Genomic DNA, 13,061 nt, shown 5'->3' with positions numbered 1-13,061 from the left:
CACATTTAAATGAAGGGTGATAGTGTCCCAGGATACAAACAGAGGAGTTCTACAGGTGCTGTTTGAAGAGGTGAGTCTTAAGGAGGCGCCGGAATGTGGTCAGGGACTGGGCAGTCCTGACATCTGTAGGAAGGTCATTCCACCACTGCGGAGCAAGGGTGGAGAAGGAGCAGGCTCTGGAGGCAGGGGAGCGTAGCGGAGGTAGAGCCAGTCTTCTAGTGCAGGCGGAGCGGAGAGGTCGAGTGGGGGTGTAGGGAGAGATGAGGGTCTGGAGGTAGCTGGGTGCAGTCTGGTCAAGGCAGCTGTAGGCTAGTACAAGAGTCTTGAACTGGATGCGAGCGGTGATCGGGAGCCAGTGGAGCGAGCGGAGTAGTGAAGTAGCGTGGGCGAAGCGAGGCAGAGAGAACACCACACCGTTGGTTATCAAAAAGACACTTTCTATAAAATGAATGCATTCTAAATATATATATATATATATATATATATATATATATATATATATATATATATATATATATATTAGCTCAAAGAGCCAGCTGCCCATATATAAATATATATATACAGTGTCTTGCAAAAGTATTCAGACCCCTAACCAATTTTCTCATATTACTGAATTACAAATGGTACATTGAAATTTCGTTCTGTTTGATATTTTATTTTAAAACACTGAAACTCAAAATCAGTTATTGTAAAGTGACATTGGTTTTATGTTGTGAAATATTTTTAAGAAAAATAAAAAACTGAAATATCTTGCTTGCATAAGTATTCAACCCCCACACACTATTTGGTAGAGCCACCTTTTGCTGCAATAACAGCTTTAAGTCTTTTGGGGTAGGTATGTACCAGCTTTGCACACAGTGTCGGAGTGATTTTGGCCCATTCTTCTTGGCAGATTTGCTCCAGGTTGTTCAGGTTGGTTGCACGACACCTGTGGACCGCAATTTTCAAATAGTGCCACAGATTCTCAATGGGATCGAGATCAGGACTTTGACTGGGCCACTGTAGGACATTCACCTTTTTGTTCTTGAGCCACTCCAATGTTGCTTTGGCCTTGTGCTTGGGACCATTGTCCTGCTGAAAGGTGAATTTCCTCCCAAGCTTCAGTTTTTTAGTGGACTGAAGCAGGTTCTCTTGCAGTATTTCCCTGTATTTTGCTCCACCCATTCTTCCTTCAATTTTAATAAGATGCCCAGTCCTTGCTGATGAGAAGCATCCCCACAGCATGATGCTGCCACCACCATACTTCATTGTATGGATGGTGTGTCTTGAGGCATGGGCAGTGTTAGGTTTGCGCCACACATAGCGCTTTGGGTTTTGGCCAAAAAGCTCTATCTTGGTCTCATCTGACCACAAAACCTTTTCCCACAATCGCAACCGGGTCACTCTCATGCTTTCTGGCAAACTCCAGACGTGCTTTCAGATGGTACTTTTTGAGTAACGGCTTCTTTCTTGCCACCCTCCCATACAGGCCAGTGTTATGCAGAGCTCTTGATATGGTTGACTGGTGCACCATTACTCCACTCCCAGCCACCGAACTGTAGCTCCTTCAAAGTGATTGTTGGCCTCTCTGTGGCTTCTCTCACAAATCTCCTTCTTGTTTGAGCGCTGAGTTTTGAGGGACGGCCTTTTCTTGGCAGTGCCTGGGTGGTGTGATGCAGCTTCCACTTCCTGATTATTGATCCATCTGTGCTCACTGGGATATCCAAACACTTGGATATTATTTTGTACCCTTTCCCTAATCTATGCATTTGTATTACTTTATCTCTAACTTCTATAGAATGCTCTTTGGTCTTCATTTTCCTTCAGATTCACAGCCTGACCTATGATCCTTCAATAGTGGGGTTTTTATCCAGAAAATGTGACCGCAACTTTAATGGTTCACAGGTGGAGGCCAATGGTAAGGTAATTGTGTCCTCGTTAGGGCAATTTCTTTCATCGGTGTAAACTGGGAGCTTCCACAGCACAGGGGTTGAATACTTATGCAAGCAAGATATTTCAGTTTTTTATTTTTCTTAAAAATATTTCCCAACATAAAACCAATGTCACCTTACAATAATTGATTTTGAGTTTCACTGTTTTCAAATAAAATATCAAACAGAACGAAATTTCAATGTACCATTTGTAATTCAGTAATATGAGAGAATTGGTCAGGGGTCTGAATACTTTTGCAAGGCACTGTAGTGTATGTGTGTATGTGTGTATATATATATATATATATATATATATATATATATATATATATATATATATATATATATACACACAGTACTGTGCAAAAGTTTTAGGCAGGTGTGAAAAAATGCTATTAAGTAAGAATGCCTTCAAAAATAGACATGTTAATAGTTTATATTTATCAATTAACAAAATGCAAAGTGAGTGAACAGAAGAAAAATCTACATCAAATCAATATTTGGTGTGACCACCCTTTGCCTTCAAAACAGCATCAATTCTTCTAGGTACACTTGCACACAGTTTTTGAAGGAATTCGGCAGGTAGGTTGGCCCAAACATCTTGGAGAACTAACCACAGTTCTTCTGTGGATGTATGCAGCCTCAGTTGCTTCTCTCTCTTCATGTAATCCCAGACAGACTCGATGATGTTGAGATCAAGGCCATACCATCACTTCCAGGACTCCTTGTTCTTCTTTATGCTGAAGATAGTTCTTAATGACTTCCGCTGTATGTTTGGGGTCGTTGTCATGCTGCAGAATAAATTTGGGGCCAATCAGATGCCTCCCTGATGGTATTGCATGATGGATAAGTATCTGCCTGTACTTCTCAGCATTGAGGAGACCATTAATTCTGACCAAATCCCCAACTCCATTTGCAGAAATGCAGCCCCAAACTTGCAAGGAACCTCCACCATGCTTCACTGTTGCCTGCAGACACTCATTCGTGTACCGCTCTCCAACCTTAGGCGAACAAACTGCCTTCTGCTACAACCAAATATTTCAAATTTTGACTCATCAGTCCAGAGCACCTGCTGCCATTTTTCTGCACCCCAGTTCCTGTGTTTTCGTGCATGGTTGAGTTGCTTGGCCTTGTTTCCACGTCGGAGGTATGGCTTTTTGTCCGCAAGTCTTCCATAAAGGCCACTTCTGACCAGACTTCTCCGGACAGTAGATGGGTGTACCAGGGTCCCACTGTTTTCTGCCAATTTTGAGCCGATGGCACTGCTGGACATCTTTAGATTGCGAAGGGAATTGGAAGATGTCCAGCGTTGAGGACTGCGTCTACGGTCCTCAACGTTGCCCGTTTCTTTGGGCTTCTTCAAAAGAGCTTGGACAGCACATCTGGAAACCCCTGTCTGCCTTGACATTTCTGCCTGGGAGAGACCTTGCTGATGCAGTATAACTACCTTGTGTCTTGTTGCTGTGCTCAGTCTTGCCATGGTGTATGACTTTTGACAGTAAACTGTCTTCAGCAACCTCACCTTGTTAGCTGAGTTTGGCTGTTCCTCACCCAGTTTTATTCCTCCTACACAGCTGTTTCTGTTTCAGTTAATGATTGTGTTTCAACCTACATATTGAATTGATGATCATTAGCACCTGTTTGGTATAATTGTTTAATCATACACCTGACTATATGCCTACAAAATCCCTGACTTTGTGCAAGTGTACCTAGAAGAATTGATGCTGTTTTGAAGGCAAAGGGTGGTCACACCAAATATGGATTTGATTTAGATTTTTCTTCTGTTCACTCACTTTGCATTTAGTTAATTGATAAATATAATCTATTAACATGTCTATTTTTGAAAGCATTCTTACTTTACAGCATTTTTTCACACCTGCCTAAAACTTTTGCACAGTACTGTATATATTTTTTATTATTATTATTATTATTATTATTATTATTATTTTTCATTTCTTAGCTGACACCCTTACCCAGGACGACTTACAATTATTACAAGATATCACATTATTTTTACATACAATTACCCATTTATACAGTTGGGTTTTTACTGGAGCAATCTAGGTAAAGTACCTTGCTCAAGGGTACAGCAGCAGTGTCCCCACCGGAATTTGAACCCATGACCCCCTGGTCAAGAGTCCAGAGCCCTAACCACTATTCCACACTGCTGCCCCATATATATATATATATATATATATATATATATATATATATATATATATATATATATATATATATATATATATATATATATATATATATATATATATATATATATATATAAAATAAATAAATAATAAAAAAAATGTGTGTAATACATGGATGAAGGCTATATTTGCATCCTGAGCCATTCTAAATAAATAAATAAATAAAAAAAAGGCATAATACCACAGTAGTGGCGTCAAAGTGTTACTTCCTCTAGAGGAAAATATACTTGAACTTTGACCCATTAAACTCCTCGAGACCATCACTTCCAATCACTCGACAACACCCACAGTATATAAATGTTCATTAATGATCAACAAAATGAGAATATAATAATAATATTAATAATAATATTAATAATAATAATAAAAAGAAAAGCTGGTACATTCGTATCTCAAAGAAACTGGAGAAACGGATAACAACATAAAACGTCTGTACAACACTTAAACACTACGTTTAAAAAAAATAAAAAAAACTAGTGCTGAACCTCGTCTTTAATATTAGCATCACAAGGGTATCCATGTATTATAAAAAATAATAGATGGCCCTCTTCAGTGAGTTACAGGAAAACAATTCCATCTTGGGTTTCTGTGATAGTTTTATAAATTACTCGACCTTCGGTTTCGTAATTTGATGTGTGTGTGTGTGTGTGTGCGTGCTTTAAAAATGATTAAAAGTAAGTACATTTACTCAAAATCCACTCTTAAGCGAGTGAAATGTGTTGTCCAATTAGCAATGAAAGGATTGGCTGGTAATGACTACAGATAGGATTAAAGTAAGTAGACCATGTAAAGTGCAAGCTCTGTAAATAGCTTACTAATTTGATGAAGACTTTCTCTGAGAAGTATTTGTTTTCATCCTTAAATACTGTGTTGTATCACATGAAACATTGTACTGTGTGTGTGCGTATACTATCATGCACACACAAATTACCATTCTGATGATAAAGGGTTGAATCTCTTGGAATTATTAAATGTTCCCAAACCAAGCCGAGTCAATTTAAAAGGGTCGTGTAAAAGTATCGTTGTCCATGCCACCAGCTTCAGTTTTATGATGTCAAGCATTTCGGAGATGTCATGTTTCAAGACCAAACCTAGCTGCTGATCAGTAAATAATGTATGTTTTGAAGTAGGTTCCACATGTTTTCCACTGGGAGATTAAAAAATGGCTTGCTATTTTTTCTAATCTGCTTTTTCTGTTTTGGTTCCCCCACCCCCCAACAGACAATGATGAATAGAAGCAGTTCTTCACAGTCCCAGACACCTTTGTACTATCTGCAAGCAGTGGATGTTTACCCAGAACTCCTCTTACGTAAGAAGATTCTTATGAAGGCTTTAGATTCAGAAGCACTTTTTGGTGGCACAGACGTGTGCTTGTTGCATGGTGAAATTTAAAGGTCGCAGTTCAGAATAATGTTGTGTTTTAAACTTGGGGTCTATTTTAAGTATACAAACAGTGGCGGATCGAAATACTGCTGCCTTTTGGCTTTATATGAACCATTTCATCCACTTTTTAATAGCATCAGTAAATACATTTGAAATATTCTGCTGTAATATACAGTTTATGAATTTAATGACAGTTATATTAATATCTGCCACTGTTAAGATCATTAAAAAGGCCCCCTTATTTTTTTTGTTTTTTGTTGTTTTCACTTTTGCTAAGGTGCAGACCCTTATTATAACCTTAGTTGCAATATACATTTACAAAGTAATATCTAACCAAAGTGTAATTATGGATGGGTACTAATACAGGCATGTTAGCCATAATATTTATTAATAATTAGATAACCAATGTGTACTAAATATTGACTCGTAAAGGAGGAGTTACCTGTTGTACAGGATATTCTTGTTGCTCAGTTTTAGGTACTTTTAAAACCACTCCCTATCTTCCAAACTTAACTGCAGTTCACACTTTTCACAGTTTCAGGTATCGATTCCAAATGTACAGAACTGCTTTACTCTGTTCCAAATGCTTCAGGCTGTACACTTTTCAAAAGTGTTCAAACTTTACAGCCTTTCTGAGTAAAGACTTTTGAATTCCATGTTTTTGACACTTTTTAACAACTCTTATTCTTCTGTCAATATTATGTGTGAAGGGGAACTTCAGTGGGGTGCTAGAGTTGACTGCAGCCTGGTCCGAGTACTTAATGTTGTATTAAAACAAAACAAAAAATTGAATTATATATATATATATATATATATATATATATATATATATATATATATATATATAAGAAAGAGAGGGGTATATTATACTTTAATGGTATTATGTATCAACAAATCTTTATAACAGTTACAATAAATACTTGATTTTTGTTAAATAAACACTTTTGGGTTTTTTTTGTTTTTTGTTTTTTTTTCGTGTTCAATTACAAGCTACCTACTCGAGATGCTCCGAGAAGCTAGAGCTCCAAAAAAGATTGTCAATTCAGTCCTCATCAATTACCAGCTCTGTTCCAGACACACTCGCCCCTCCCCAGACACCAGAGCTCCAAAAAAGAATTGTCAATTCTGTCCTCATCTACTGGGCAATTACCAGCCCTGTTCCAGACACACTCACCCCTCCCCAGACTCCAGATGCTCTCTACTCCTTGAGATCCTTGCGATCCTTGCCTGGAAGGGTGGGGCGGAACTAATAAGGGACTAAACCTACCATTAATAATCTTCCTTGATATTCACAACCAGTCACATTTAAATGTATCTATTCAAATATATTAATTCCCATTTAATTGTATGTATGTCATTCTATTAAAATAAACACACAATTACACAAATGTTTTGTATAAAATGTATCTTGGTACAGTTGAAATAAAATTATAGAAGATTTTTTTGGGGGTGGGTTTGGTTGAGCTGAATTAAATCCCTGACTCTTCATACAATTCTGTATAATTTTATGTTTCTTAGGTGTTTGTTAGTCCTATATTAGTAAGCACATGTTTGTTTTATTTATTTATTTATTTTTTAAAATAGTTAATTGCAGCACTGTAGTGCCCTAGGTATATGTAAATTAACTTGCTGTTAATCTACATTCTGTAGCTAAAAGCCACATATGAGGAATTTGCAATGAATGACTGAATACCATTATAGCACTTGCACATTAATGCAGAGGGTTCAATATATGATGGCTTCCAGTAACAACTTGCTGTAAAATATAAATGAGCTACATGAATTGGCTGAAGGCGGCCAGTACTTCAGCTACATAGATATAAGGAAATGCGTTCTATTTCACTTAGAAACAGTAAAAGTAAATCACTGTATGTACATACAGTACAGTATACATAGTTGCAGACAAAAGTATGTGGGCAGTTAAATACAAAAACAATTCCTTTCTATCATTTCTAATTGTTCTATTGAAAGATATGTTAAAGTAGAGATTCAGCTTTAATGAAAACAAATCATAACATAACATGCATAAAATGAAAAAATGCAATAACTAATTTCATACATTGACAAGTATTTGGGCAATCAACATATTTTGTACGAAACCCTTTTGTTGCTAATTATTGACAATTATCATGATTGAAAACCAACACCTGATAATTGTAGAATAAATAGATACATAATCAAGTGTTGAAAAATAAATTGAAAATTTGGATTCAAAAAAGCAACAAAAATGGTTAAAAATGGTTAGTGGTACAACTAAACAAAAAAGGAGAAACTACCAGAAATATAGCATAGACTTGGTTTACTGAGAAGCACTGCGTGGACTATTATTGACAAACACAGGAGAACAGGAACAACTGCAACTAGCTCCAGGTGTGGAAGACAAAGACATTTCTGCAAAATCTGGAAGAATCATTCAAGCAGCCTGGCAAAATCCTTGGATTACTGCAAAAGATTTGACACAAGAATTGAGAAAAGATGGTCACGAAATTCACGAATGAACAATTCAATGATACCTTAACAAGATGAATGTCCATGGGTGAAAATCAAGATGCAAACCTTTGTTAAAAACAATACCCAAAAGAAAACGATTGGAGTTTTCCATGGAAGAAAGCGATTGGAGTTTTCCATGGAATACTTGAAGCCTTTCTTCAACCAAATGTTATGGTCGGACGAATATAACTTTTTTCACGAAGAAAGCAACAATATGTTTGGAGAGGAGAAGAAATTTAGAGAAAAGTTCATCATGCCCTGTGTTAAACATGGTGGAGGTTGTGTGATGGTATGGGCTTCTGTTTTTGGGCATTGGTGACCTTTTATATTGTGGAAGGATCAATGAATGCTGCAAAATATCAAGACATTTTGCACTCTCATTTGTTACCCAGTGCTAGACGGCTTATTGGATGGAAGTTTGTATTACAGCAGGATAATGACCGTAAGCATTCTGCGAAGTCTACGAAGGAATTTCTGAAAAAAAAGGAATATTGGCCATCTCAGTCCCCAGACTTAAATCCCATCAAGATGTTGTGGATTGGCATAAAGGCTGCTGTTGCAAAAAGGAAAGCAAAGTCGATCGCAGAACTGAAAGCTGTATGTGTTTGAAGAATGGGCAAATATCTCAAGAAAGATGCCAGGAACTGGTTTCAAAATACAAAAAAAGACTGCAAGCTGTAAAGGATGCAAAGGGTGGGCACACAAAGTACTAATGTACGGGTGCCTAAATACTTTTGTCAATGTGTGATTTAGTTTTTGCATGTTTTTTTTTTTCATTTTATGCACGTTATGTAATAATGTGTTGTTTTATTACAAAGCTGAATCCCTAATTTTATATCTTTCAACAGAACAATTAGAAGTGATAGGAATCGCTTTCTTTGTGTTTTTTCTCTTTTTTTTTTTTTTTTTAACTGCCGAAATACTTTTGCCTGCAACTGTACATACCATTATATTTGCTCATTTTCTCTCATGAAAATTCCCATTTGTAATTTAATAAATTAGTTTGAACAACTTCAAAATTGCAGGTAAAACTTGAGGATGAGACAAAAAAGCAGGAATCACTCACAAAATGCCAAGCTATTGTTTAGACCGGGGTACTCAATAGGCGGACTGGTCTAAATTTGGACTGCTAGTACATTTTGACCAGACCGCCAAGTCATATGCCAATCTGTTTTTACTTGCATTCACATTGGAAATGCTGTGAATTTTTCAGACAACATAGTTCTTATGAGTGTGGTGTGTGAGGATACAGTAGGTGTGTTCCTGTGATAGTAAGTAGCAGATACTCTGTGCAAGCTATGAATGAAACAAAATGTACAAGTCAACCGTATTAGCAGTAAAGATTAAGTGATACTCATTGGCTGCTGTGGCCTTTTTTGTAAGCCTCAACATATCTCTTCTCTGGCTAATAAAACAACTGTCATTAGTATTTTTTTTTTTTTTTTGAAAATACGCAATTAAGATACAATTTCCATACCCATACAAGTTCAGAAAATCGTACTTCACAAAGACCATGAAAACAATGACACGTACCAGTGCTACAAAGCCCATTTTTGCTAAGTAGCTTTTCTAAGTTGATTAAAATATATTACCAGTTAAACATACAATATAATGGTCTTTTTAAAAACACATAAGAGTCTCAATGTGTTACTTTTGGTACTCCTGGGAAAACACACAATATGATACCGTACTGTACTACTCGTGTGTACAAAACTTCACTTTGCAAGTAGTGGACAGAAGCCCGGCCATGACAGATATCGCATCAGTCCACGATCCACCAAAATGTGCTATGTATGCAAAGCTTAGCAATGAGTATGCTGATTATAAAATTGTCAAATTCTGTGATCCAAGTCAATCTTAAAAAAAATGCATTTAAAATGTTTCCTGTCTTAAGTATCTGCAGATCACATTTTGTGTGCGGATATTCATTCTCCAAGATGAACATTATTCATATCCCAGCGATCTGTTCTTAAGGCCCTTGAAGACCTGCCACTTCTCCCCCTTACTGTGGATATTTGCCGATTATAAATGTACTGAATGTAAAATTATTGTTTTTTTTATTATTATTTGTAAGGTGTATTTATTTTTAATTCACTTGAAAGAGAAAGCAAAGTGATTTTTCAGTACAGTTTTTTTCTTGTGCTTCAGTTTTTCTTGCTACAGTTTGCTTTGTTTTTGCAATGGTGAAGCACAGTGTTTGTCTCTGCTAACACAGACACATAAGAATACAGTAGTTATACAATTCTTTGGTTATGGCAGGGAAAGAACTCCTGCAGTAACAAGTCAGTGAAGAAGGCAGACTAGTAAAAATTAGACAGAGTTTTGATTCCCCAAAAAACTCCTTTAAACCTAGTGAAGAACTCTCAAACCAACAAAATGTGTAAAAACTATATTTGTGGTAGCTCTGTGTTTGGGGATGGGAGTCAGAGTGCAAATGTGTTCCGGACCTTGACCTTGTAACCAAGAATTTTGGACCTTCACTAAAATAATTGAGCAGCACTGGTGCAGACTCACCTCTGCTAAGCAATGCAAGGTAAGTTCCGTTATTCAGTGGCCAGGATCTTCAGCCAATTCATTTCAATGGGATATGTGATGTCATAGCAATGGTGATATCTCAGGGTTGAGGTTCTCTTTAAACCTGTGATTGTTGTTTTGAATGACCTCATAGCCATTGTATACAGTAATTGCAAAATGGCACTCCAGGGGGTGGGTCGTGGTTGGGTATCACAGCTTCTTATGTTAGTTAAAAACTTCCATCTTGTGCCTCACAACCGAGGGGTGTCAATATCCCTCAACAACACACACCCTGTAGCACAGACTGCTTATTTGACAACTTTGTCACGGGCTGTCTTTGCGATTAAAAAAAAAAAAAAAAAAAAGTACATGCACTGTATCTGGTTTGAAAATTACGTTGGATAATACTAGCCAGTATGGTACTACAGTCGGCGCCGACAGCCGTACGCACGTTACTCACTGTGTACCTTTGGTTTGCAAAATGTCGTGTTTGTAAGTGTGGACTCGCATGTGTCTTGTGCGATCAGTTGAAGCAAAACAGACATTTTAAGCTTATAGAATCGTGCTGTTTATTAAGTGGTGGTAATTAGCAAATGGAAGCAGGTACGTTTGGTTGAAGCTTCAAAAAGAGTACGACAGCATGATCTGAATTCTGCTGCTTTTCCAGGACTGAGCACGGTAAGTGCACATTTAAAGTTTCATTTATATTTTAATTTTATCAGTGTCTTATATTAAAGTTAATAATACATTTTCCGCATCATTAACACAATTGCCAACTTTTCTTCTTCTTCTTCTTCTTCTTCTTCTTCTTCTTCTTCTTCTCAAAAGTAGCCGTTTGCAGGCCTATATATTAGAACTCCCAGAGTTTATATAGTCTTATTATGTACCGATCGCGTGGGCATCTTAACTGACTTCACAACAGTGCAAAATGTTACTAATGAAAACAGAGACGTGTTAGTTTCAAATCAGGAAAAATGTTGCCACAAGAAAAAAATACTTTAAGTGATAATATATACATTTTCTAAAAGCGTAACTGGATGAAAACGGAGAAAACAGGAAAAATCATCAAATACCACCAGTACAGCAACTCGTCAAGATTACGGTAACTGGGAGGCAAAGACAGTTAGGCTATTTAAGGCGACACAAATGTGAGTTAAGTTTACTACGGTAACGAAACGTACAAACAAAAGAAAGTTTGTGCTAAAACAAAAGCATTAAAACAAAACAAAAAAAAAAGATGAAAGGGGAATGGTCATATGTGCTGCTTTTTCAAGCTATTATAAACGGCTACAACTAATTATAACAAATAAAGTAGGCCTACACCAGTGTGCAATAAAAAGCCTGAAATTGTATCTGGGGCTTCTGGTGACATGGATACTCCACCTCAGTCTCGTCAGTTATCTTGCCATGAGATGTTTTGTTCCTTTTATTATTATTATTATTATTATTATTATTATTATTATTATTATTATTATTATTATTGCTATTGCTGTTTTATTTTTTAACTGCCTGATTTGTCACGTATAACATAAAAACAGTGTAGCCTATGTTTACGCCATGCTTAGGGGATGAGTAATGATTAGTTGTAGTGATTGTGAGAGTCAAATAGTTAGAAATGGAATCAGCATAAACTATTTGTGAACTTGTCTTTCCCCTAGTTTAAATCTCTATTTCAAAGAGGTTTATTTGTAGCTTTTATTGGGCTATTTGGCTTTCACTGTAGTTGCTGTTCTGTCTGGCAGCACGCTGTGTTTATTCATTTTTAGAAAGGGAAACGGTGATGCAATTTGATTGCAGTTTTCTAATGCGACAGTGTATGTGCTGTAAAACCCAGGAAAGAACAAAACTGCAGCACTCTGCTTGGATGAAACACTTTACAACATGGTGATGCAGAGTCGTTATCGGCATTAGAAGGGGTGTTGGTGTGGTTCAGTTGTGCGAGACTCTTATGTGAAAGATTTCTGTGAGCGCTCCTGGCTACAGCTATGGTCAAATATTTTGAATTAATTAATTTTTCTTCATTGTCAAATGAAACCTGCTGAATAATGTTACGTTAACATTGAATTACATACCACTGCGTAGTTTTCCATAAACGTAACGAAAAACTGACAAATTGAAAAATTTGTCGTTTAGAAATCAAACATGAAATACTATACTACTAGTATGGCTTCCGGTAGACTTTTGCGATATTATTTTGCAGTTTCTTTGATTACATGTTGATAAATAAAATATCTAAATTCTAGTTCATATAGTATTTTTATTTTTATTTGTATCTCAATCCTAAAATTGTAGGTGATGCAATACTTTTGGCCATAGCTGTAACGTGGGATCATCTCTAGGTAATCCCATCCTCTTATCTCCAATTTTATGTTTGCCCTCAGGAATAATTTGTTTACCATTATTCTTTTTTCAAGTTTTAGCTAGTTTTTACTGTTTTTTTTACAAAATAATTTTAAATTACAAAATAAATTAAAGTACTGTTTTAAGCAATGTTTTGTTAAATCCAATTTTGACTAAATAAATCAATTTTGCCATAAAACTGTACTTGAAGTTTTGT

At 36.4% G+C, this 13,061-nt stretch overlaps 1 protein-coding gene across 7 annotated transcripts in view; it reads left to right on the top strand.

Annotated features, from left to right (window-relative positions):
* Positions 1 to 6,014, top strand: part of nek1 (NIMA-related kinase 1) — a 60,150-nt gene extending 54,136 nt beyond the window's left edge. For all 7 annotated transcript variants that reach the window (XM_059032197.1, XM_059032217.1, XM_059032208.1 and 4 more), the window contains one exon: positions 5,339 to 6,014. In XM_059032197.1, the coding sequence (XP_058888180.1) occupies positions 5,339 to 5,352 (14 nt within the window). In that variant the 3' untranslated portion in view covers positions 5,353 to 6,014. The remainder of the gene's footprint in view (positions 1 to 5,338) is intronic.
* Positions 6,015 to 13,061: the final 7,047 nt, after the last annotated feature.

The sequence above is a fragment of the Acipenser ruthenus genome, chromosome 1, assembly GCF_902713425.1.
Source record: "Acipenser ruthenus chromosome 1, fAciRut3.2 maternal haplotype, whole genome shotgun sequence".
In the NCBI taxonomy this organism is placed as follows: Eukaryota; Metazoa; Chordata; class Actinopteri; order Acipenseriformes; family Acipenseridae; genus Acipenser; species Acipenser ruthenus.
This window is presented reverse-complemented; position numbering and strand designations above follow the sequence as displayed.